Below are 27,069 nucleotides of genomic sequence, written 5' to 3'. Positions count from 1 at the left end.
CAGGAGAAGTTACATGATAAAACCCCAGCCCCCACCTCGCCAGGAGAGGCAGGAATAATTCCACCCTCCCAGGAAGCGGGGAAATAGTTAATACTGAGGTCCCACAACAGTGCCCATAATAATGCAGCACCACATACTGATTATCTTCTGCAAGGTTAAGGGAGAGCCACATGCATTAGAGACCAAGCCAGCAGAGCTCATGAGACTGCACCTTGCAGATATACCACTGTCATGGCACTGCAGCACCATGTGGGCCTGTTTTACAATCTCACAAAGAGCAACCTGCTGTGTGAAATACACAAGGTCTACTTAGCCATCCTTCCACAGAAGGGAAAAGGAGCAGTTTACCATGGAGTCTTTCAGATGAAGCCTCCAAAATCCTAAGGGCCTTTGTAGGTGTGATAATAAACACATAAGTGCTTGTGAAATTCAGTGTCTAACAAAGGAAATGTAGCAGTTACTAAGCATCTGCCATGCTAACCAATGATAGCATCCAAAACCCCAATTGTTTTGCAGTAGTGACCTTGCCTGGTCCTCAAACTCACATGCCAGAGTTAGTGTCCAATTCATTGTTTTCCTGTCCCAGGGAACGCCTGATCCCCAGACCTCCTGCTTCATGACTGAAAGCTGGTACAAGGAGCCCACGATGACATTTGCATATATTAATAAAAAGGGAAGAATAATGATCTGGTTCCATGTCCCATAAGGAATTAAGTTGAAGGAATGAGACTGTTTAACCATCTTCTAAGACAAATGTAAAGCACATCCTCAGTGACACATTAACACCTATGCCTCCTAGCCCACAAGAAGCATCATATATCAAGTATGACCCAAAATCAAATTAGTATCTTGCATATGTGATATGATTTGGGAGAGCAAAAATCCACCACCAGGGTTGGTGCCTTGTTATCAGTCTTATCAGCAAAGACCAAAGACTAAGCACCCTTCCAAGCCCACTGGGCACCAGTCCCTTCAACTCAGATTAGAAGGACAGCAGCAAGGTAACATGGGGAAAAAATAATATTGATGCTGCTCAGACTGTAGCTGCTCTGCATATAAACAGAAACCTCCAGGGCAGTCAAGCCAGCACCTTTCACTAGCACTAAAAAAAAAATCACATCTTTCCTTTTTAAAGGAACATGCTGCCTCATGTTTTTGAAACCTGACATTTCAGCTTCAGTGGAGAATCCTCAAAGCAGGCAGATGTTCTAATTACCTTGTTTTGTGTGATCTCAGCATATCTAGCTCACGGCTGTATGTAAACACCATTCAAACATTTAAGTTTTGTCTACCTACTTTTGGACTTCGCCGGATGCTAACATGGAATTTTTCTACAATTCATCATATTTTTGCTTTACCATCTTCAACCTGGTGCTCTCAATGCAATTTCCACAAATGAATTAATTCTCACAATCTCCCTGTAAGGTAGGTATTCTTACTCCTATTCTACACTTGGGGAAACTGAGTCAGAAACAAAATGACTTGTCCAAGATCATACAGAGATTCAGACCAAACCTAGTTCTCTTGACTCCCACTCTTACGCTTTAGCTACACGATCCATAGCCAATCTCATGGCACAAAATAGCACTGGAATAGGCCTGTGGTTTAGCCCTCTGGCACAATCATCAAGAGAGTTCAACCCCTTCTGAGACAGTGTAGTCAAAGTCCAACAGAAACCCAAATAATCTTTAGCCCTGCTAGACTCACTTTTCAGCCCCCTTTCTGTCAGATGAACCCCACCTAAAGCAAACAACATCAACAGGTTCCTGATGACCAATCTAAATTCGTTTGTGTTAGGCATACCCTTCCATAGGAAGGCTCTAGCAAATCATAATCTTCAATTAATTCCTAATACCAACCACTATTTTCTCTCTCTCTCTCTCTCTCACACACACACACCCACACACACACACCTACCTGCAAACTTTGTCAGGTGTATGCTGACATAATTTGCATCAAAGTCTGTAGTGGAGACATGGCTTTAGACAATTCTAATGGAACGTCTACACTACGGAAACTATACAGCATAGCTATGTTTACATTCAATGCAAACCTTCTCTTTCAGTAATTCATGCTGTAATCCTACCTCTGCATTATTCATGCTCCTTTGTATGTGACCTGTAGAAGAATCCTTACATTTAACAAACACAAATCACTAAGGAAAAGTTAATTCTAAGTCTTTTTTAATACATCAAGGTAGTTTAAAAGATCCACTGAACTAATAAGGCTAATATCTATCTTAAATCATTCTGGTCCTATCTTTTTCACAATAGCAATGAATGAGAGATGTCATTTGTATTTAATGATAATAGCACCATACCACCTAGTTGAATGTCTGGTTCAGCCAAAATCTTTTTCCATGTGAGTGTCATTATGCTGACAAACGTCAGGTATGTGTTTACCAAGTAAAAAATCAAGGCTTCTTTTTTGAGAGTGTTAACCCTTTCCTGTTTTACAAAAGGGGAGTCTCTCAGTTGTGTTATGATTATTAGTGAATATTAATCCATAAAGAAAACACTGATTAAAAATACACTAGGGGAAGATGGTGTGATCAGTTGTATGAAGCTCACGCTGGCCAGGAGGGGTTAACAAGCTGCAATGACTCCAATCAGCCCCACACAATTACCTCTGGAATGCAGGGGTCAGATTCCCAGCATGCAATTTCCTCCATCCCATAATGCCATCCATAGACCATAATTTTCACATCTTTTTTTAAATATGCCACAAACCTGTGTGGAACATTTTGGTGTTTGCCATCTCTGACAGCAGCATGGAGCCCATAAAACTATGCACTATTTTCATGTAAGTTGCAAATACAGGATGCATGATTCTCCTGTATTTGCAGACCCCCAGGAAGTACCGCAACAACCAGGGACATGAGAATTTTTTTGAGGACAGATTGCTGAGGGACATAGCAAAAAACAATTAAAAGTGCTTGGTGGCATCCATGAAGCAGTTGCAGACAGTGGAGTGCCACTTCTGGGCCTGAGAATCAACACTGAGTGGCGGGATTGCATTGTGATGCAGATTTGGGGTGAGAAGCAATGGCTGCAGAACTCTTGTGTGCAAAAGGCCTCATTCTTGGATCTGTGTGCCAAGCCTGCCCCATCCCTCTAGCACAGAGATACCAGAATAAAAGTTTCAGTCAGGATTTCATTGTTTACATCACCCAAGTTCTCTTTCTGGAATACAGAAGAAAGGGGTGGTCTCTGAAATGAGGGATATACAGAAAAGGGAGAGAGAAAGAGACAGAGTGTGTGTGTGGGGGGGAGGAGAGGTGTACCATAAGAGAACGATGTAATATCTAAGCAGCAGTGGTCCAAAAAATAATAAAATGTCACACATTTAGCACCTTTCAATCAAGGCTCTCAAAGCCCTGCACAAACATGAACCCTCACAACAGCCCTCTGAAGAATTTAATATTAACCATTTTACAGAGGGGCAAACTGAGGCACAAAGAAGTTCAGTGACCTCAAAAGTCACATACTGACCAGAAGCAGAGCTGGAAACAACTCAGGAGTCCTCATTCCCCCATTGTCTGACCTAATCACTATCCTAATGATCACAGCACTTTAGTGGGATGGCCAATTAGAAACAATGCAGAAAATTACTGACTGGGATTTTGCCATTCCGCTTGGTTCGTTCATCAAAGAAACAAAGTCAGCAGGAAACTTGTCATATTACCTTAATAAGAAATGTTTTATTTGTAAATCTGTATTGAGGATTACAAAGCCCTGTGATAATCCTCTACTCCATTGGGCCTAGAAACAGAGGGTGCTTGAATCACTCACCTCAATGTTCCCCATCTTCTCTCTAATACCAATACTCCCTACTCCACCCCATGCCCTCCCTACCCCCAATCCTCCTCCCCTCATCCTACCTGTCCCAATCCTCCATCACCAACCCCCCATGCCCTCCCTACTCCCCAAACTCCCTCCCCTCCCCCACCTGTCCCAACCCCAAAACTCCCTCCCTACCCCCACCTGTCCCAACCCCCATGCCTTCCCTACTCCACAAACTCCCCCCACCTGTCCCAACCCCCATGCCCTCCCTACTCCCCAATCTGTCCCAACCCCCTCACTCCAAGCCCCATCCCAATACCTCTCTACCCACAATACTCCAGGCCAACCCCCCTGCCCCGCCCACAGACGCCATCTCCCGAGGGCTGTTGCGTTGCCATGGAAACAGAAATCTCCCGGAAGGGGCGGTGTAAGTGCGGCCCCCGCCGAGCCGCCGTAGTGATGACATCATCAGAGCGCGCCATCTCTCCGGCGGCGATGGAGGAAGCTGCGGAGCCCAGTCGGGAAGAGAGCGGGGACTCGGGCTCTACCCAGGAGACTTTTCCGGCTGCCTCATCGCCCCTAGCGCTTGGGGCTGCCCCCACGGTTTCCGAGGAGCCGCCGACTGCGGCAGAGAAGACCGAGGAGGAGGCGGCCGAGCCCGGCGGGGGCAGCGAGCCCAGAGCGGACTGCCAGGCGGGGGAGGTGAGGGCTGGAGGAAGGGGACGGGGGCAGAGAGAGGAGCACAGGCTGGATGGGGAGGGGATTATGGTGCTAGTACTTCAGTTATATCTAGGGTCCTACCAAATTCACAGTCTTGAAAAGCGTCTCCCAGGCTGAAATCTGATCTTTTGTGTGTTTTCACCGTATACTATACAGATTTCATGGGGAGACCAGTGTTACTCAAATTGTGGTCCTGACCTGAATTCCCTCTAAGCTGCATGGCCGGGCAGCAGGATATTGAGGGCGGGGCAGTGGGGAGAGGTGCCTTTCCCTGGCGCTGGGCTGCTCCAGTGGGAAAGGGCTGGAGGGCATTCTCTCTCCTCGCCGTAGCCCTGGGGTAGCCTTCACCCAAAATTGCTCCTCCCTGGCACCACCCCAGAACCTGAATCCCCACCAAGAGCCCTCACCGCCCCCCCCCCGTCCCAACCCTGTGCCCCTCTGGCCTAGCCCACTTCTGCACCCCAGAGCCTGCACCCCAACACTCTAACCCAGCCCTGAGCCCCTAGGCCCCACATCAGCTCTGTATTAGTGCACATAACAAAATTCACTTTGCACAGGGATGTAAAAAATTAGAGGGAACATTGGTCCTACCTCAAAAAGGAGCCCATTTTAGGGAGGGGGTCATGGTATTGTCACCCTTACTTCTGCACTGTCTTCAGAGCTGGGCGGCTGCAGAATGGTGGCTGTTGGCTAGGTGCCCAGCTCTGAAGACAGTACTGCACCAGCAGCAGCACAAAAGTAAGGGTGGCAATACCATACCATTTCACCCTTACTTGTGCGCTGCTGAGTGAGGGCCCAGCTCTGCAGGCGGCAGCACAGAAGTAAGGGTGGCAATGCCATCCTTACTTCTGCGCTGCTCCTGGCGGCAACTCTGCACCTGGCCCCCCAGTTCTGAAGGCAGCACAGAACTAAGAGTAGCAATACCACAACCCCCCCTACAATAACCTTGTGACCCCTTCCCAATCCCTTTTTGAGGCATGACTACTCCAATTACAACACTGAAATGTATTTAAAAAGCTGAAATCATGAATTTAATTTTTTAAAAGCCTATGAATTTTGTAGGGCTGTAGTTAGTTCAGCCACCACCCCTGGAAATTTTCCTCCAGCCACTGCTGTGTCCCAGGGACTCTGTTCCAAAGTGCAGCCAGCTGCTGTGGGCTCCTGCCCCTGTGTTGTATTGTGGGTGCCTTCAAATGAGTTTTTTTGCACAGCTGGTGACATTACTATGATGCTGCTAGCATTATGTGGGCAGGCAGCCCATTCTTTCTCTCTCTCACAACCAGTATGGGCGAGCAGAGGTTGTCCAGAATGGAAGAGTGTAAGAAAGTAATTGAGCATTAGGGAAGACTGGAAATTCAGAGCCATCCTAAAACTAAGTCAGCCACACAGTCCTCTGATTTGTGTTTATGTTCACATGCTGTTGTAACAAAGCAATAGCAGCCAAAATATGCTTGCAGATTAAAATCTGGATTCTGTTGGTTGTATATTTATCTTAGTGCTCTGTGTATGCTTAATAGGACTGTACACAGACTAACCATCGAGTACTGAAAGCTATAGTTTGAAACTGAATAACAGAGACCTCACCAAAAAGATGGTAATCTCTTGCAGCAGGTGAACAGCCAAGAAGGCTTGGAATTAGCATCAGCAGAAACTGAGGATTCTACATTGCAGACTTCTGCAGCTAAGAAGATAAAAATAGAGATAAAAGAGAAGAAAGAGAAGAAGCAGAAAGTAGATGAAGATGAGATTCAGAAAATGCAGTGAGTACACCTTAAATTTCTAATCCATGTGATGCCAAGTTTGGTCACTGGACTGTAATTACTTTATGACAACTTGCTCCTCATCCAACTGAGTTTAGCTCACCCAATTCATTGCACAGAGCTTGCTGCTGGAAATAAAAAGTACTACAGCATGTCATATGCACTATCATTACTTATTAAGCCTAATACTGGAAACTATTTTGTAACTTGTTTTCTCTGATCTTTGCCTTCATAAAGGAAAATCAGAGTTCCAGTTTGTAAACCAGAAGAGTTAATACTACTTTGCACCCAAACCTGTGCATTAGCTAAGTAGGGCACAACCTACCCCACTCTTTCATGCTCTTCCTTATGCCTAATAAAATGTTTCTTCTGAAGTGGTGCACTGTAGAAACAGACCCTACGTGGATTGGGGGAAAGCTTTTTAAAGTGAAAAAAGTCAGTCTTCTGTCATAACTGATCTGCTTCCTCTTTCCTCTAGAATATTGGTTTCTTCCTTTTCTGAAGAGCAGCTGAACCGCTATGAGATGTACCGCCGGTCTGCTTTCCCCAAGGCTGCTATTAAACGGGTAAGATTCTGCAAATACTCAGTCCGCAGAGAAACATATGAGGTGAAGGAGACAGCTTGGTATGTATAAAAATAAGTGCATAGAGCATCACTGTAGTTTAGATCAGTTTGAGTGCACAGATTTCCAATGACAGAAGAGGTATTGAGCAACCTCCACTCATGTTGACTTCAATGGGTGCTGTTCAGCATTTCTCATGCTTAGTCTAAGTGTTCAAAAATAATAATAAAAAAACCCCAAGTCTTCAGCTGCAAGGAAGTTTTTCACTTAATTGTATCTTCTTTTCTCTCAAGCTGGTCCAGTCTATTACTGGGACTTCTGTGTCTCAAAATGTGGTTATTGCCATGTCTGGGATTTCCAAAGTCTTCGCTGGGGAGGTGGTAGAAGAAGGTGAGTGCAAGAGGAATATTTTAAGAAGTGTGAGTGTAGTGGAGGGGAGAAATATTCTAAGAAGATATTGTTTAAAGATTATTAAAGCAACGAGGAAAGCTTTTGAAGTGAGATGACATGGTTATTTCAAGGTAACTAACAACTTAGATCTTTGTCACAGCATCTATACAACTCAAAGAAATTAAGATAGTGTTTACAGCAGTCTTCCTATTATGAACTGGGTGTCTTCAGGGGCAAAAATAGCAGAATCAGGGTTTGTGAGGCATCTATCAGCAAGGAATTCAGCACAAGGAGGTGACATTTAACTAGCATAAATCCATTCTTCTGAAACTTGGTCTCCACTAATTGATGAGCTGAAATCACTATATGAAACACTACATTGAAGGGTGAGATACTAAAGTCGCTGTGTGGAAATGTTTACAGTACATTTGAAAGGGAGACTGAAGTCTGTTGGTTCAAGCCACCCAGTCTGTACAGACTTGTTATTAAAATACTTGGCCTTTACTTGTATAGGTGGTATTTTGCTGGAATGATGAACCCTGCTTGTGGCTGTTTCTACAGATTCCCTCACATGACAGAAGTAATCTAGTATCTTTATTTGAGATGAACCTATATGTGGCAATTGGTTTCGGATGGATGCAGTGATCCAATAGGTCCTTTCCATCTCTACCATATATGCTCATCTCCTGGCTCTAGTGTATTAGTCTCTAATACATGTGCTCCTCAAATTAACCAACCCCTGAATATTTTAACAAGTCAAGGTAGAAAGGAGGATTGTCATCCAACAACTTGTTTTAAGAAATTGATTTAAGTAATCTCAGCTTTTCAATAAAATGTAATTTTACCAGTTAGTGTGTTTTTATATTTTCCTTCACTCAGCTTAGACAATAAGATCCAGATTAGTCAGTTTCACTCTCATTCTTACATAATGGTAAAATGCTCCTAAGTGTGAATTGCAGACAGTGCAAGGAATTCTAGCTTTTTTTGTGGATTTCAAGTTGATGACCTTTATGAATAGTAGAACCTGCTTAGTGAAAGCTAAAATGTTAGCTTTTACTATCTGAAAGCCTCTTTCAGACACTTGCTTAACTGTGTGAACTGTTTTGACAGATAACATTCACTGTTTTTTGGTTTGTTTAGCATTGGATGTGTGTGAGAAGTGGGGAGAACTACCACCTCTTCAGCCCAAACATATGCGTGAGGCAGTCCGGCGGCTGAAGTCAAGGGGGCAGATCCCGAATTCAAAGTATAAAAAAATCATCTTCCATTGAAGTGAAAACTAGAGAGCAGTTTAAGAAGCAGGAGATCCTTGAGAAGCTGGAAGAGAATAGACTACCAGCTATAAACCACATCACGTCAGAGCTGCTTAAACAGAAAGCTTCCAAACCTTTTGCACTTCTAGTGTCTGCGGTATTAACTATATTGAGCCAGTACCAAAACAGAAGTTTCTTAAAACAAAGCTAAACCGAGTGGATGTGGCCAGTTTCTCAGACTATGAAATGCTTCTGTATACAACTTCTGCAAGATTTGTGGTAGATAAATATGAAAAATGACTGTTGTGGCTAAAGTTTAGAATAACTTTGAAACAGCAGTACAGACAGCAGCCTTATTCACTTAAGTTTGTATGTTACTACTAAACTCCTGGAAGGAAAGGCCTCTATATTGTATCATATGTGCATAGGAGTCCTTATTTCAACACGCGTTAACAAACCTCATCAAGTGACTGCTTAAATTTTGTTCCTCTCTTTAAACACTTCCTAAGCAACTTACCATAAAAGGTGCTGGTGGTGGAGGGGGGCAATAACTGACTTGGAAAGGTTGTCAGAGCCATCAGACTTACAGCTGTGGCTATATGAAACAGAGCTAAACACTTAAACAGAAAAAGGATAAAAAATCTTTGGTGGAATAGGCTTTTTACTTACAGAGAGGATGATGTAGTGGTGCTGGTGACGGCTACTGCTATAAGAGGTATATCTATAGAAAGGGAGATTTGATACATTGAACACTCAGTAAACTTTCTATTCAGTTAACTGGCTTGTGACCTGGATTTCTCATTGATGGGGCAGATGGAATGTCACTGAGTACTGAGGTAGCTGATTGTATGACTTAGCATCTCCCCCCTCCCAGTTTATCTGTTAATCCTTAATTAACACTGAGGGGGCTGTAGCATCTGCCTCTGGATATGTGTAGGCACTATATTCCATAAGCAGGTAAGGGACTGCTGAAACAATGCCCTATTAGTGGTCTCTTATACTTCTTGGATATAGTGGCCCACCTTCCCACAACCTTGAGCCTTTGTGTCACTTTTCCTGTGTGGTGTTCAGCCACATTCTGCACTTATTCAGGACTCAGGAAAACCAGCCTTGGAGAAAATAGACATTTGACACAGTGGAAGTTAAGTTAAGTTTAGTTTTTCTTTTTAAGGTGGTTCACAGAACCAAAAAAAAAAAAAATGCACTCATGGAAATGTAATACTGCAACATAAGATTCCAATACTGACTAGGTCTTAAATTCAAGTCAGACTTGTACACAGTACTCTGCCTGTACCCAGGATCCCTGTTCATAAGCAGATAGGAGAGGTGCCCTTAAACTAACAAGAGCTCCTGCAGCCCACACTCATTCCTAATGTAATACTGCAGTTAAACAGAGGATTAAGTTAACTAATTTAACAGAACATACAATGGTAGAGCCAAGTCTTCAAAAATCAACCTTCCCATAACACTTAAAGTAATATTTTATCAAACTCACTATTTTTCCCTGTTCCAGCTCCTCCCTTCAATCCTCAACAGTGAGGAAGTTTTTAAAGAATATGGAGCCCAATGAGGCTCTGATAAGTAGGGTCCCTGTATTGTACCAGAATACAGATAAAGAGAAGCACCCAGTTTTTTCCTGAACCTAGCTCTATACTGACTAATCCAAGCTCCTGTGGTCATGCTATGGGAAACTGCGTTCCAGCTCTGTCTGGGTGACAGGGATGGAAGAGAAAGGGAAGTAGCTTAGTGCCACTGAGGCTACATACCAGTGCTGTGCAAAGCCTTCCCTCTATCACTCCTTTCACAAACTGCTAAAAGACACAGCAGGACATCTTTAAAACAAAGGAAAAAAGTGATTCTTCAAGCACAATGTGAAAAGCAGTGGGATCAGCATCCTCTCCCTCCCAGTAGCACTGGCAGGAGTACCCTTATCTCAACAGGAAGAGACGGAGTGTGTATATAAGCATGTAAATTGGACTAAAGAATGTTAACCTCCGTTTATATGAAAGTGACCAACAACTTCACCTTTGAAACAAAAGCATGGACTTACACACACACTTCACAACATTAGATGTCTTTTACACCTACAATTAGCTGTTGTACATTAATTTCACAGCAATTCTGGTTATATATAAAAATGGATGCACTATAGCGTTAGTGCCTGTCTTAGGAGAAAACTGTTTAGCTCAGCAACAGGGTGATCCTCACCACAAGAGATAATTCTTGCATTTCTACAACCTCCTTTTCTTTATTTTAAAATTATTCTGTGCATACACAAGGTGAGGTGGTGGGGAAATAGTCAGTTGGTCTACCCCCACACTACTGCTAAAAGTTAAAGTGCATTCTCTTGGTAACAGATTCTCTGCCCATAGGATCAAACAAGGGCTGCTACATTAGAGGATTTTTCAACATAGATTATATGTGCATTATTTCCTATCACAAGAGCTGTTCTGAGGAGGCATGGGACAGGAAAGATGCTTTTGAATATTCCTGCTTTTCCTCTAGTATGGAGAGATGGTGGACTATCCCCCCTCTTCCAGGGACAGAAATGAACATATGAAAACTACAGCAGCCAAACAAGATGTAATACACAGTAGCCACCACAGCTGAATTAGATGAGGATAGAGACAGTACCACAACCGCAAAGCCGCCTGGAGTTCTGCCACCCTGCGTTTGCCTCAGGCTAATGCTCAGATCAGGTTGATTGTTTAAAACAGAATTTTCTCTTCAAAAGCAAAATAATTTCTAATTGCCAGCTCCCAGTACACGCAGTGAAAGTCAGGCTCCTGCTGCTGTTGCCATACCTGTTTTTAGGCATTGGTCGGTTGGACCTTGACAGACAAGCTGATGGCAGAGATGTAGTCCTCCATCTTACAGCAGTAAGTCAGTGCTGTCTTTGCCCCCAGGCTGCTGTCTCTTCAATGGTACTGGTCAAAGACTACAGCGTGCCATTCAGTTCCACCTTCTGCCTAATCCAGTCAAAAGATTTTGAATTTAAAATTATCCCAACAATGACAGCGCTTTGTGTTGGGTTCTGGCATCCTGTCCATCTCCTCTCCTTTCTTCCATACCGTGACTTGAGTGACATCTGCATGGAATTCATGGTTGGCTCTTTCCAAGCCATTGTTCAGTACCCTCTCCAAATCTGTACCATCAAATGAGCACATAAAAACATGCACCCTTCCTCCCTAGAGCTGAAGGGCTTAGACTACAAGTTCCCTACTAAAGAGAAACACCTGATAGGTCCAGGATTAGGCAAAGGAACAAAGATGCAGGGGAAAAAAGGTTATATTACAAGTTATTTTTTCCTTCTCATCACTCCCCAGACCTTAATTCATCAAGATGGGTGGGGATCAGCTGTTTGTTCTAGAGGCACTAGAAAAAGTATTGTATGCATTACAAATCATGTGTTAATACAAATATAAAATACATCCTGAGAAATCCAATCCATAAAAAGTTTGAAATGCATTAAAATCCAAGAGAGACTCAGAATGCAATAAAGTGCAATGGGTGGGCAGTCTTAATTCTGACACTTGTATGGTTCTGTATTAAACTGTGCAGCTTACTCTTCCATTCAGCATTACCTTCTATCACAGGTGGACTCTCTCTCTCTCTGCTCGATTCTAGCATGTTCTGTTTATTCCCTCGTTAGTTAAGGAGCACACACATGTAGTTGCTTCCTCACCCAGTGCCAAGACTGCGCACTAGCTCAGCCAAGTAAAATGAAGAAATAGCGAACTTATCAGCCTTTAGAAGAGCATTTGCTTCCTGCAACATTATAAAGGGTATTTTTGTCAATGACTTCTTTTCATGAACCCCCACTTCACCTTCTACTAGGTTTTCTTACCTGTAAAAGCTATTGAATTTTAAATGAAGAAAGTCACACACTGACTTTGGCCACTTCACCTTCATCACGGAAGCACCTCGGAGAAGATGACCACTGAGTCAGCATCTTCCAAGAGGGAACATTACCCAGCTGCTGTTTTCATTGCCTTCAGATAACTAGCAGAGAGCAGCCAAGGTAGCCAGAAGTCACTAAGGAAAGGTCTGCGTGTCAGCACCCTGATGAAACATACACCATCAGCCCCTTGTGGAACTTCCACATCACTTGATTCATCTCTGGCTCAAAATATATGGCTAGGTTGAAATTCATGTAGTTGTTGCTGTCAGTGCTTTTCCTCCCACATCAGTCTGTGAACCTCTGGCAGATATGTCTGAGTGCAGTACACTTCACACAGGGAGATTACAGGCCTTCCCCCTCTCCTACCCCTTGGCCTATACACTCTGCACTCAGCCTGATACCTCAGTGGTCAGTTCAAGAAAAGGTTAAATAATCTTTCGTTAGGAGAGGCTGGATTTCTCCCACTTCAGCATGGAGAACACAGCTGAACTCAGCCTCTGTGGTTTCAGCTAATGAGCAAGGGTCATTTTTCAAAGTGGCAGCCTTCACACAAGGCTAAAGGCAATAGCCAGTGTATATGGACACAGTGTGAGAGGTGGGGTTCAGGGACAGCAGGTGTGAGCAGGGTGCATTCCTAAATCTAGTACCCCCACGGCTTCACTTTGTCCTGGGCCTGCAAATTGTTGGGTCTCTTCTATTCCCCTTTTCCACTATATACTACACTAGACAGGTTGCAGGGGGGACATCTGCAAGTCATGTTCCCTCCCCTATGGAGAGAAGTTATTTCCACATATCTTGCAGCCAATCACCCCAGCATTTCCATCCCATCGTACTCCACATTGGACGCACTCACTGCAAAACAAACTTCTGCCATGTCTGACTGTGCCTTAACTGGGTACGTTGACGTTATTGCTTTTGCCTGTACTCTTTGGTGAGTGTGTTTGGGCAAGAACACCCAGGAAGATAGTAAAGGAAGTACAGACACCCACCCCATCCACCCCTGTAAACCAACATGAAGAAGGAAGCAGATGCAATGGTGGTGTGAAAGCAGGCCAGCAACATCATTGTAAGATGACTGGACGGGGTGCCTGGCTCTTGACTACTGTTCTGCATTTTCTGCTTGCAGACTAAGCACTGCAATGGTTCAGTGATACAGAGCGTAGCACCGTACCGTCAGGACAGAGGGACATGGCTGCAAAACCAGAACCAGATGGCTCCTTGTTGCTCATTTCCCTTCATCCAGCCAGGGCCTCCTCCCCTTCTATCCCACTTAAGAGTTCATCCTGCAGTTGCAATTAGGTTTCCATTCCCCAAGGCGATTCCTCTCTGCTGAGGTTGGCCTCTCAGCAGCAATGTAACAAACTAGCTGCCTGGTGCTGGTGCTGATCTCTGTTCCTCCTGAGCAGCTGCAGCCTTGGGCCTCTGCTGTCAAAGCTGGAAGAGGGGATCGTATTTCCTAATTTCCTGCAGAAGGCGCGCTATGTCCAGATTGGCTTCTGCTAGGGCTATTTTCATGGCGTGCAGCTTCTTCTGCAATGCTGGGGCTTCCTTTAGCTACAAAAGACAAGGGGAGAGAGAGAGAGAGAGAGATTTTTCCAAAAGGTAAAATGCAAACCAGACCAGACTGGTGATTTCTCGCAGTACTGTCAAATTGGAATATGAAACCAGGAGCTTGGAGATGACCTGCAGCTACATGCTGGGGAGCAAACAAAGCCTACTGACATACTGATTCCATTTGGCTTTTTCGCATGAGTACCTGCTGACAGATGCACTTCCAACTGTTTCCTAGAATACCTTTCATAGCCACTATTACATTCAGCTTGCACAGCCATCAGTGGCAGTCTAATGGCCACAGATCTCCATGGATTCCTACCCAACTTCTAGACACGTGAACAGACTTGCAGCAGGAGGGGATTTTCCTTCGCAACAACTCTGGTGTCACACAACTATACTTGCTGTCATAAACAGATAGCTAAGGGTTAATGTTTCTTTTACCTGTAAAGGGTTAACAAAGGAAACCACACACTTGACCAGAGGACCAATCAGGAAACCGGATTTTTCAAAGCTCAGGGAGGGAATTCTGGGGTGTGTGTCTTTTGTCTGTCTCTCGGCTGTAAGAGGGATCTTTCTATCTTCAAGCTTCTAATCTTCTGTTTCCCAGTTGTCAGTACAGGTATAAGACAATATAGGTTTTTATATTGTTTTTGTATTTACATGTGTGTAGTTGCTGGAATGTTTAAATTGTATTTCTTTTTTGAATAAGGTTGTTTATTCATTTTTTCTTTTAAGCAATTTACCCTGTATTGTCAACTAATACAGAGACTATGTTTATGTGTTTTTCTTTCTTTTTTATATAAAGCTTTCTTTTTAAGACTGGTTTGAGTTTTCTCTGGTAGGCTAAGGAATGAAGGGAAGGGAAATTCTCTTTGTGTTAGATTTACGGAGGGTGAATCTGGGCAGCCTCAGGGGAAGAAGGTGGGGAGGTAAATTGCTCTCTCTGTTTTAAAGGTCAAGGAGTTTAAGTACAGTATCGTCCAGGATAACCAGGGAGGGGGAGCTGGGATGAGTAAAGAAGAGACAAGGGGAGGAGGTTGTTTTCCCTTTGGTGTGAGACTCAGGGCCTCTGAGTCTTGGGGTCCCCCAGAGAAGGTTTTGGGAGACCAGAGGGAGCCAAGCCCTGGAATCCTTGGCTGGTGGCAGCAATATCAGATCCAAGCTGGTAATTAAGCTTGGAAGTTTCATGCTAGGCACCCACATTTTGGACACTAAGTTTCAAAATTGGGATTTATGCTTATGATACTTGCAGGCAAGGCAGCAGGACAAATATTGGGCTCCATTCTGCACCCTTACTTATGTGAATTATCCTTATCCTCATAAGCAGGCATACTAAAGTTAACAGGACTCCTTGTGTAAGGACACCAGGAACCACCCCTTAATTCAGTCACATCTGTTTCTGCCTCCTTGACTGAAGCTACCTATTGGTCTTGTTATACATATGGCCTTCAGAATCCCTCACACAGCTCCACAGCATATGGCAAGGCTAATGTCAACAACGTCTTGGACAATCATGTTTATTTTTGGGTCTTCCTTGAGCTGTGTTATTCTTTCATTCAGAATTTAGGCCTCGATCCTGCTCCCACTGACTTCAGTAGGATCAGGAAATTAATTACTATTATTGTATTACTGTAGCATCTAGGGCTTCTAGTTGTGATCACTAATCCATTGTGCTAGGTGCTACACACACACAATCAGAGACAGTCCCTGCCCTGAACAGATTACAACCTAAATATATGAGGCAAGGAGTGGGAGGGAAAATAGAGGCACAGAGTGGAGAAGTGACTTGCCCAAGGTCACCCAGCAGGCCAATGGCAGAGCCAGGTCTCCTGAATCCCTGTTCAGCACTTCACCCACTAGACCACAGTGCTTCCTTCAGCACATTTTTCAGTAGCCAATGATCAGATTATCTAGTAATACCTGGGTAAAGGAAGGGCAATAAAAAGTGGAGGTTGTTTTTGCTTGTTTGCAATACAAAATTATTTGGGTTCCAGATGTTTGGATCAAATTAAACGGAAGATCAAATTAAACAGTGAGTGAATTAAGCAGAAGGTTCCGTGTTTCCAGGAAATTCTCATGGCTATAGGACTCATTCTGTGGTTGCTTATGACCTATTTTCTAAAAGTTCCCACATCTGAAAGAACTTCTTCCATTCAGGGATTGGACAGATGGCTGAAAGATGGATCCCCTCAGAAAACAATGTTCGTGAAAGTGATCAGGAGAGTTTGCTGCAGAGTGATGCAGGCATTGCTCTTGATTCGAGGTTGAGTGTGAAAGGTGGGATGGGAAGTCAATCCTGACTGCTCTCACAAGAGAACACTAGGGCTTCCTGTCTATAAACACCCTAGATGAGAAAAGAGACATGCATGTATAGGTCTTACATTTCCCAACCTTATGTTTTCTCATCTGCAGCCAGCTGCCTGGGACACAAGCTATTGCCTATTTGTCTGGAAGGAAACATGCAGAAATGGCTTACCTGTAGTTCATGTACTGCTCCTGTTGGGACTGCCAAGAGTCTCTTTACTGGGACCTTCTTTTCAATCAGACCTTGCTCAGGCTTCTTCTGTAAAGATAGTCCCTCCTTTTGTGCAGCTGGAAAGGAACACAGAAATACTAATATGTGCACTTTTATCATGAAGTACTTTTCATAAAAGGGTCTCAAAAGTGCTGTACAGACATGAGTATTATCCTCATTTTAAAAATGACCATACCGAAACACAAAGTCACTTGCTCGGGCTTCACAAGTCAGTGACAATGACAACCAGAACCAAAGAAACCTCCAGTCCTATTTTAACAATTACACCAATGTTGCCTTGCGCTTCTAATTTATAATCTCAAGCAAAAGTTTGTGAACAAGCAAGAAGTTACACCAGTAGGAGTGGATGCTTATGAGAATATCGGAGTATTGTAGGAGAGGGGTGCTTATACAGGGGACATAATATTCTTAGCCTGTTCCAGCAGAAGTGGTTGGAGAGAATAAGGGAACAATGGACGCTGATCAGATACTCCAGATCTAGCCTCCCACAGCAGAGGCATATTTCAGTTCCAGTCTCTACCAGCAGGAATCACTGCAGGGTGTTCTAGTCTCCAGTAATGGTGGTGAAGGATGAGGGATCCAGGCTTCTCTACTTTACTGACCTGTTACAGAGAATACTCCATCATCGCTGCGCTTCACAACAATATGATCCACTGCCAAGGTTATGGGGATGGTGCCAGGAGAGGTAGGGTACACCCGAGGACTGTCATCCTGCAAAACAAACAAAAATTATCAGCTGCCATGTACAACTCCACGTACAATGCAGCAAAAGATTTTCTCTCAAGTCCTCACAGTAGCCATGTTACTGCTTCTGGCATTTTCCAATCCCATCCAGGGCTGACCGTTAAACAGAAGCGAATGGCTTTGCACAAGGGCTGCATGTAAGCCTTAGTTATATTTGCAGAAAGCCTTCCAGGGTGGCAAAATGGAATTCAGTCACATCCCTGAAGACGACCCGGGTCAGTCTCTCACCACAAACCCCCTGAATGCCACATCTCATAGTTACTATCTTGCATATCCCAGATTCAAACTTTCATCAGAATTCATCAAAATTGGCACTTAATCTGCAGGTGGCCCTGCTGCTTCACAGTAAGCCTAGCCCATGCTTGTGTGAGGAGATACAGACCAAAGGAAGGGGGCATGGAATGGTCGTACGGAGTATGGCAAAGACACATGGTTGGTTACAGGTGGGTTATCAGACCTCTCTCTGCACCAGGTGCCCTCTCTCACTGACTACTGCCACCTAGCTCTTATGCAACTGCTTCCACCTGTAAGTCTCTTAAGGGCGTCACAAAAAAGGTCAGAATCATTGTTCCCATTTTACAGATGAGAAGAGCAGCACAAAGGGGTTGAGCGAGTTTCCTGAGACTGCAAAGCACGTCACTGGCAAATCTGGGAAGAGAACCCAGGAGTTTCAGACTCCCATTCACATTCCCCATGGTCAAACCATTACACTACGATTCCAAGGAGCTACCTGTTCATTCACCATTAAGGTCGTTTTTAAGAGGCGGAGGAAAGGGTAGAACACCATTCTGCACACTTTATTAAGGAAATGGCACCTCTCCAGACAGCCACAGTTCTCTTTCCCCGGTAGAACCTTACTCACAGCTGAGCCCTGGATACCCACTTTTCCCTGCCAATGCACACACAAACACACCTTCAGCGTAATCTTGGCATCCACAATTTCTATCTTCATGGGAATCACCTCGGGTACCACTTCGTCCTCGAGGAAGGGTCCCAGGTTGGTGAGGGAGGACATCAGGAGCTCTGCACCATAGCTGTGGATCAGGATGTGAAGGAAACCATTCTGGACAGCCAGAGGTGAGTGCACAGCGGCACTCGGTCCTATTTCAAGACGTAAGCACACTTCTGGCTGGGTACGATTAGCTTCTGTGGTTAAGGGCTTCTCTACGCTTGGATCCCCTAAGGCACAGAAGAAAATCATAGGGGTGTGGGGGGCGGCATGGTATTGGCCATAGGCTATAGGCCTTTAGGAGACATACAGCACACAGAGCCTTTCATTGCTCATGCATTGGATGAAATCCAATCCATGACGGTAGTGATCAGGAGCCCTGAATGGTGTCAGAACTCCCCCCTCTGTCCTATGTGAAACAAGTTTCAGTCCAATTTTCAAACAGACAAGTGTCCACATCACAGAATCCACCAACACAACTGGCCCCCTCAGTGGTAGTCACATGAGCCCCCAAACTCACCCCTCCGCTATGTTAGCTCCAGACGGTTTCAGTGTTCTTGAGGACTTAGCTTTACTCCACACCACCTAGAATCTTACATGTATCGAGCAAAACTCCACCCCACTAATAAGGGACCTTTTGTACAAGACAAGAGGCTTTTGCATTCCAATTGAATACTATGTAATTTTATAATTTTATTACGCCCCCTAGTGAAAAAAGGGTGTATCGCTATCAGGGGGTATCACTAGCACAGTAATTGCTACTCTCTCTTTCTTTTAAAGATTTCTAAGCTTGAAATCAGTGCTGGTGAAACATCCCAGATTAAACGCAGTGTAGTCTGAGATGTCTATTTATCCACAGCACAGATAACAGCATCAGGAGCAGCAGTGCAAGCTTCCCCACATAGCTTCTGTAAGCATTATTAATTATATGCATTACTATAGCATCTAGGAACCGGGTTCCCATTGCGGTAGGCACTGTAGAGACAAAGTCCCTACTCCACAGAGCTTTTAGCCAGGAGTTCACTATCTGACCTAGATGGAGCCACCTTTAGGCATGATGGAGAAGTTCAGTCTCCAAGGCCAATTCAATCCTCGGTTTCTAGGCTGAGGCTACCAACAAGGGACCCCACTAGTGTTACAAAGCTGGAAGGGACCACTGTGATCATCTAGTCTGACCTGCATAACAGGACCCTGCATCGATTCTTGTTTGAACTAGAGCATGTTTTTTAGAAAAACGCCTCATCTTGATTTAAAACTTGCAAGTGATGGAGAATCCACCAAGACCCTTGGTAAATTGTTCCAATGGTTAATTACGCTCACTGTTAAAAATTTGCACTAAAATTATTTTAGTCTGAATTTGTACCAAGTTAAATGCCATACAAAAGTCCAAGGATAGTACATCAACACTATTACCATTATCAACCAAACTTGTAATCTGATTAAAAAAAAGATACCAGGTTAGTTTGACAAGATCTGTTTTCCATAAAGCCATATTGATTGGCATTAATTACATTACTCTACTTTAATTCTTTCTTCATCAAGCCCTTTATCATCTACTCTATTATTTTGCCCAGGATCAGTAGCTGACCTATAATTACCTAGGTCAACCTGTTTATTCTTTTTAAATATTGGCACAACGTTAGCTTTCTTTTAGTTCTCTGAAACTTCCCCAATGTTTCAAGACTTATTTAAAAAACAAACATTATAGTCCAGTGAGTTCCACTGCCAGTTCTTTTAAAACTCTTGGATGCAAGTTATTTGAACCTGTTGATTTTAAAATGTCTAGCTTTAAATAGCTGCTGTTTAAATGTCCTCCTTAGTTACTGGTGGAAAGGACGGTATTTCATCATCATATGGTGTAACTATATCATCTGTCTTTTCCCCAACTATAGAACACACACAATATTTTTTTCCTTTTATGATTATTGACAATTTTTCCATATAGGAATGGACCAATAGCATTATTACATTTCTTTCTATTCCTAATATACTTGAAAAAGTCCTTATTGTCCTTAGCTCTGCTGGCTGTAGATTTCTTCTTGTGTCATTTTTCTTCCCTTATCAATTTTCTTCAATTCCTAGCTTCTGCTTTCTATTTACATACACATTCCCCACAATCTATTTTATACCTGCTTTCATTTCTCCTCTAAACTAGGTTGTTTTTTCAACCAGTGCAGCCACACCTGAGAATGGAATTGTGGCTTTTGCCGCATGTAGTGAAATGTTCTTAAAGACTTCCCAATTATCATTCACATACTTCTGTTTAAACTCTTTCTCCCAACTGATGTGTCTTATAATTGTTCTCAACATTGTGGAATAGGCTCTTTTAAAGCACAAGTATCTATCTGTCACTGATTTAGACTTTATTCTGTTTGGATATAAACAAGTGAATCAATTGTGGTGGAGGAGAGTGATGTGGCTACCTGTCCACTGGGAACTGAGATTGGACTGAGAGCCACCAAAACAGCCATGGAAGCAACTTTTGGACACTGGATTTGAACCACTGAGACAGAGGCTCTCAATATTGTTAACATTTCACAGACATTGTTACCGTACATGAACACTGAAAACCATATTTACAGTTCATGGCTCCCTAATTACAGCCAGTGCCTGATGCTCTGGTTTCAAAGCCAACAGGTCCAAAGGCCAGCATCTTACCCATACAGCTGCTTTGTAGATACTGCCACATTCCAATATTGCCCAACTGCTCTAGAGTAACCTCCATAACTTGTACAGCAAGTGAGAGATCATCGCCTTTTGCCTCTATCCCGCAGTTCACCTCATTCATTTTCAGCACCAGAACAGAGACCTGAAACAGCAAGTCACAGTACCACTTGTCAAAATAGCTACATTGTCCCCTTTGCAAGGTTCCTTTAAAGAAAGACTTTAGGGAGAGGGAGGAAAGAAATCTGACCAGCTGAAGGCTAGGGTCTTCTCCACTCTGAGAAGCTGAGCTGTTCATGTCAGGCGTCCCTCTATCCTCATCTTCTACCACTGGGCTTGCTCTGCTGCCTGCATCATGAAGGTCCTGAAGAAGTTGTCCTGGGGTGAGGGAATCCAGGCTATGATCTGAAAACAGATTATGAATACTCAGATACAGTTCCACTTTGCCACCTTCCTGAAAACCATCAAAAGCAGCTTGGATTGATTTAATTGAAAGATAGAAAGTTCAAATGACACATTTACTGTAACCCCCAACACCACACTTGGCCCTTCTACAGCACTTTTACAAATATTTCACCTACCTATGTACTTCTATACCACTACAAGCACTGTAATATCCAAGTGCCTTAGAATTCTAACATGAATACAAAAGGATTACGCTTCTGAAACCCAGAAGGGCTGTGTATTTTGTTATATTTAAGTTTATTTATTTGGGGGAATGGTAGGCTAAAGAAGTGGGTTCTGAACGTTGTGTTCTGCAGGTCCTGAGATTCATGGTCATTCTGATTCTTCCCAATAGTGATATGTACAGTCACAGACCAGCTGCCCAGAGGCTGCCTCCTGCAGTCAATATCAAAGTTAGCACTCCCACCATTCTAGAGGAGAATACCCATTACGGGAGGTTATGACCATGCAGAGTGAGCCCTCAGGTAGTTTGGGCCCACCCATGGAGGGCTTTGAAGAGAAGGACGTTATATATATATATATTTTGATTTAGTAAAGCTTTTGATATTCTCTTGCATGACCTTCTCATAAATAAACTAGAGAAATACAACTTAGATGGAGCTACTATAAGGTGGGTGCAAACCTGGTTGGAAAACCGTTCCCAGAGAGTAGTTATCAATGATTCACAGTCATGCTGGAAGGGCATAACAAATGGGGTCCCACAGGGATCAGTTCTGGATCCAGTTCTGTTCAATATCTTCATCAATGATTTAGATAATGGTATAGAGAGTACACTTCTAAAGTTTGCGGATGATACCAAACTAGGAGGGTTGCAAGTGCTTTGGTAGACAGGATTAAAATTCAGAATGATCTGGATAAATTGGAGAAATGGTCTGAAGTAAACAGAATGAAATTCAATATGGACAAATGCATAGTACTCCATTTGGGAAGGAACAATCAATTGGACACATACAAAATGGGAAATGACTGCCTAGGAAGCAGTACTGCAGAAAGGGATCTGGGGGTCATAGTGGACCACATGCTAAATATGAGTCAATAGTGTAATACTGTTGCAAAAAAATCAAACATCATTTTGGGATGTATTAGTAGTGTTGTAAGCAGGACACGAGAAATAATTCTTCTGCTCTACTCTACACTCATCAGGCCTCAACTGGAGTATTATGTCCAGTTCTGGGCGCCACATTTCAGGAAAGATGTGGACAAATTGGAGAAAGTCCAGAGAAGAGCAAAAAAAATGATTAAAGGTCTAGAAAACAAGACCTATGAGGGAAGATTTCAAAAACTGGGTTTGTTTAGAGAAGAGAAAACTGACAGGGGACATGATAACAGTTTTCAAGTACATAAAGGTTGTTACAAGGAGGAGGGAGAAGAACTGTTCTTCTTAACCTCTGAGGATAGGACAAGAAGCAATGGGCTTAAATTGCAGCAAGGGAGGTCTAGGTTGGACACTAGGAAAAACTTCCGAGCTATCAGGATAGTTAAGGACTGGAATAAATTGCCTAGGGAGGTTGTGGAATCTCCATCACTGGAAATTTTTAAGAGCAGGTTAGATAAATACCTGTCAGGGTGGTTTAGATAATACTTAGTCCTGCCATGGGTGCAGGGGACTGGACTAGATGACCTCTCGAGGTCCCTTTCAGTCCTATGATTAATGAATCAAGCCTCTTAACTTCCCAGTGAGATAGTAACTATTCCTCCCATTTTACAGATGAGGAAAGAGAGGACGTGACTAGCCCACAGTCATGGAACAAAACTGTGGCAGAGCTGGGAATAGAATCCAGATCTCCAAAGTCCCAGTTCCATGTTTTAAACCCTCTCTAGAGCTAACTCCACATTTTGAGTGTGCCAGTGACCATACCATACAGATACCAGCAGGGTTCTCTTAAACTGTACTTGCCCTACAGCTTCTTTCATAGAGAAGGCATATCAAAAAGCAGTATTGGAGAGATCCAGACTGGGTGGACGGCCCAGGAGTAAGTAATGCACAGGATCAGTTAGAGACAGACATAGTGGTATAGTATACATCACTCCATTAGCTACATCAGAGATTAATTTGGCTGTGTGAACTAATAATGGAAGAAAGCACACAGGCATTTCTAGTTACCAGGGTCCATGAGCATCACAAAGCCATCACTGCCATCACTGTCCACAGACAGCCTGTCCTCAGGGCAGTTCCCATCTAGGAAGGTGGCATCAAAGGAATGCTGGGATGCAGTCCTCTTCAAGGAGAAGAAATGCATTCGGCTGCTGCCGCCGCCCATAGGGGTTGCTGCGCCCTCTTCAACTTTAGACACAGGCTCCCTACCAAAAACCCACAGAAACAGACAGCTTAGCTTTCAGGCACTAAATTCATTATCACAGTTACACTGTTTCTATATTAAACAATACAATGTTATCAGCACAGCTTGTGGCTTCATTTAGAATTGTCAGGGATGGAATGGTGGGCAAAGCAGAGTGAAACAGAAAATGTAATCCTATTTATCCACAGCAGAGCCAGTGACAGCGCAAGCTTCCTGCAATCTCCTATCCAGGCATCTCAGTCCTCTCCTGGAGGGGCCACCTCTGCAGGAGAAAGAAAACTTAGGACTTCAGTTCATGCCTTCTCTTCTGTATCTTCCAGCATGGGGACCTGTTATATTCAAGCTGATAGTGGCTTGTGTGGACACTTGTCTACAGGACTCAGACTGAGATCTACCCAGACCTTTCACCAAGGCTACTAAACAGCCATCAGGTAACTTGAGCTAGGATTGAACTAGCAACCTGGAGATGAAAGGCTCCGAGTCGCATTACCAACTTCCTGCACTATCCCAGACACCCTAGTCCCCAGCTCTCTGTATTACCTCGGGAAGAATGATTGGAACGGGACCAGCTGTGGACACCAGCTCACTAAGAACTGAACTGGGAATCACCAACCCATCCCAAAGGCAGTTAAAAACCTGTCAGTTGGTCAGAATTTTAGGTCATGGACAACCTGGGTTGCCCTACACTGATAACAAAGAAATGAAAGATTCCTATATCCCTTAAGCCATCCAGTCCTCAGGAAAGACTCTTATTTGGTGATGTGTCTTAACATCTTGCACCCCCTTCATACGGGGGACAAAGAGAAAGTCACAGGAATAGTGAGAACGGAGCAGGAGAGGATGGTTAGGGGTCTAACTGTACAACACCTGATAGAGTTAGTCACATCATTTAATGCACTATTAGAAGATTCTCGGCAGTACAGTGATAAGCGCAGTATAAGAACCTACATTGAACAGAACAGATATTGGATTTATCTACATTACCTAGAAGTATAGATTCAAACTTTTGCAGCAGCATCTACAATATACGACAGAGTTTACTGTGTGCCAGTGTTTCAGATGAGACCTTAAGAAGCAAGGTCCTGCCTTCTCTTAAATGTTAAAATCATGAGACCTTTAAAAAAGAATAGGGATTTTCCCAGGGATCCTTGGCCAAAATTCCCTCCTACTACTGCACAGCAAATTGCATGCTGCCCTCCATCCCAGAAGTGGCTACATTACAGCAATGAAAGGAGCTAGAGACTATGGACATGTAGGATCTTGGATCCAACCACTAGCAAAAGAAAGGAAGCAGTCAGCCAACATTTTGCCCCCTTCCCAGAAAGTGAATGGCCTGCAGTTTAAAAGATCATTCAGACTCAGAGGGAAAGAAGGACTTCTAAAGGGGAGAGGGAATGTGGATGTGTCACTGTTAAACACATCCCCACCTCAGCTTTGCTGTTGCTGTTTGGAAGGGCAAGAGGAGAAATCACTCACTTGACTGGGGGTAGAGAGAGCATCTTCTGCACGGTAGAAGCCATCTTCTCCCGGCTCAGGCTGAAAGCATCTTTAGTTATAGACATGGCTTCCTTTGTGAGATCCATGGTCACATGCAGGGCTTCCTTAGTGGCATCCTTAGTCATATGCAGCGCGCTTGATAATTCTACATCTAGGTTCTTCAAGGGGATGAGTTCTGCCTGCTCCTTAAGAGTCATGTCTCGGCTCTCTAATGGTGGTGCCTCCGAGGACTGGCTGGAAGAAAGGGCAAGAGAGGTTTGAGAATGGCTGCTGGGCTCGCTTAGTCTCCCTGTATCCAGGGCTTCTACAGCTTCATGTGCTTCCTCAGCTGGTCCCCTCTCTGCCATGCTCTTGCTCTGTGGATCTGCTGTGTCAGCTCCTCCCAGAGCTCCATCACTCAAGGATCCTGGCAGTCTCTCTGGCAACATGGTCATGCTCACATCCATGTTTTCAATCCCGCTCTCTTCCAGGACTTTTGAGGGGCTGCTCGGTTCCTTTTCTGACCTGGCATCTGATTTCAGCTCCTTCTCTTCAGTAGCCAGCCCCTCCCTGCTGTCTGATGGTGAGAGCTCAGATTCTATCAGGCTCGTTGTATCAGAGTCCATGCACCTAGCTTCTGAGCCAGAGCCTGGGATGGGATGCATGAGCAGGGCCATTTCAGCACTGTTGAACATGATACCCATGCATGCAGTTACGGGTTCTAAGGGAGATCCGGTCAATTCCTGTGTATCTTGGGCCAACTGCTCCTGCAGCATCTGCAAAATTTCCTTCATCCTGAGCAGCACCAGGTATTGGTAATGGTTGAGACGCATTTTCACATGAGCGGTCGAGTACGCAAGCACATGAATATCAGCAGAGGCTTCCATCTCATGAGCATCCTCTCTGCCACCATCACAGTCACATTCTCCCAAGATGTCATTTGCCTCCGGGACCTTGTTAATGCTTTTCAGGTCCTGCTCAGTCTTTGATCTTTGGCAGAGCCCAGGCTCTCCGGTACGGTCCTGGTATTTGGCATGATTACTAAAGCTAGCAGAAGGCTTGATTTTCAATTCCGAGGCAGCAGAGGCCTGCAGCTTGGACACCTGAGCTTGCTCCCATCTCTTGGGAAGGCAAGCCCAAATGGAGAGGGGGAAAGGGTCAATAAAGTTAAGGGATCTGCCCTTTGAACTTTCAGCCCCCTCGAAGTCCAGGGAGATCTGGGTGAAGTAAACAGACCACAGGTCTTCAGAAGCAGAGGTCCTCCAAGTTGAATGGGCAAAGCCGGTGCATTTCTGGGCTCTGACTTCCACCTGATATGCATGGCGTAGGAAGAGGGTGTGGAGAATGCTGAAGTTGTCCTGAGACTTTGGGAACTGGGTGTAGGTGGAGTGGAAGAACTCTGAATTGGCAAATCTGCGAAAGATGTTCTGGAGGGCTGAGCAGCTGCAGTGAGGGTCATAGCGAGAGTTGGAGGCAGTCATCTCCGAAGTGTGAATGGAGAGGGCCTTGGGACGGTCCCAATGATCAGTTACTTTCTTGTCCACCGGGATACTAAGCTTCAGTGAGGGGGAATAAATAAGAAGGGGAGAGATTAGCAGCCCATTCCAGGAAAGTATATTGCATTTAGCATAGTGATATCTGTGCTATCACTCCTAGCACATATTCTGAGAAAGACATACATTCAGAACAACTGTTTTTTTTAAAGTGTATTTTGTTCTGAAAGGTGAAAAGGTGCCAGCCCAATAGCACCAGTGACTGAAATCCTTTATTTACTAACCACAGCTTGGGCACCAGCACTACAAGTTTATCCCACCCTGCCTCCACCCATGTGCCCACATCTGGGAGGACCCACCTCTAGGGGAGAGAAGGGATTTTTGTCTCCAAGGCCCATTTGGGCCTTAGCCTGCCTGCCAAGACTGCCAACAAGATGGCTAGCCAGCGCCAAATGCAGTAGGATTTCAGTGCTGTGGACATTTGTCCACTGGGCACTGGTGTGAGACTTGCCAACTCAT

At 44.1% G+C, this 27,069-nt stretch overlaps 2 protein-coding genes across 10 annotated transcripts in view; one reads left to right on the top strand and one right to left on the bottom strand.

The window, feature by feature from the left end:
* The first annotated feature begins 4,225 nt into the window (after nucleotides 1-4,225).
* On the top strand, nucleotides 4,226-9,245 carry TAF11 (TATA-box binding protein associated factor 11). Of its 2 annotated transcripts, none has more exons than XM_032792657.2 (5): nucleotides 4,226-4,484; nucleotides 6,114-6,262; nucleotides 6,741-6,828; nucleotides 7,119-7,215; nucleotides 8,356-9,245. In XM_032792657.2, exons 1-5 carry the CDS (start codon nucleotides 4,242-4,244, stop codon nucleotides 8,484-8,486), a joined length of 708 nt encoding a protein of 235 aa, XP_032648548.2. In that variant the 5' UTR covers nucleotides 4,226-4,241; the 3' UTR covers nucleotides 8,487-9,245. The 2 variants fall into 2 exon arrangements, with proteins under 2 accessions (XP_032648548.2, XP_032648547.2); XM_032792656.2 differs by having other exon boundaries at nucleotides 6,111-6,262.
* Nucleotides 9,246-9,604: 359 nt separating this feature from the next.
* BLTP3A (bridge-like lipid transfer protein family member 3A) overlaps nucleotides 9,605-27,069 on the bottom strand; it is a 59,666-nt gene continuing 42,201 nt past the window's right edge. For 7 of the 8 annotated variants that reach the window (XM_032792654.2, XM_075064925.1, XM_075064929.1 and 4 more), the window contains 8 exons: nucleotides 25,058-26,613; nucleotides 23,386-23,582; nucleotides 21,067-21,221; nucleotides 20,811-20,961; nucleotides 18,117-18,382; nucleotides 17,062-17,170; nucleotides 16,400-16,515; nucleotides 9,605-13,923 (listed from right to left, as the gene is read on the bottom strand). In XM_032792654.2, the coding sequence (XP_032648545.1) occupies nucleotides 13,798-13,923; nucleotides 16,400-16,515; nucleotides 17,062-17,170; nucleotides 18,117-18,382; nucleotides 20,811-20,961; nucleotides 21,067-21,221; nucleotides 23,386-23,582; nucleotides 25,058-26,613 (2,676 nt within the window). In that variant the 3' untranslated portion in view covers nucleotides 9,605-13,797. The remainder of the gene's footprint in view (nucleotides 13,924-16,399; nucleotides 16,516-17,061; nucleotides 17,171-18,116; nucleotides 18,383-20,810; nucleotides 20,962-21,066; nucleotides 21,222-23,385; nucleotides 23,583-25,057; nucleotides 26,614-27,069) is intronic. The other variant, XM_075064923.1, reaches the window with a different exon arrangement.

This window comes from Chelonoidis abingdonii, chromosome 4, assembly GCF_003597395.2.
Source record: "Chelonoidis abingdonii isolate Lonesome George chromosome 4, CheloAbing_2.0, whole genome shotgun sequence".
Lineage (NCBI taxonomy): Eukaryota > Metazoa > Chordata > Testudines > Testudinidae > Chelonoidis > Chelonoidis abingdonii.
This window is presented reverse-complemented; position numbering and strand designations above follow the sequence as displayed.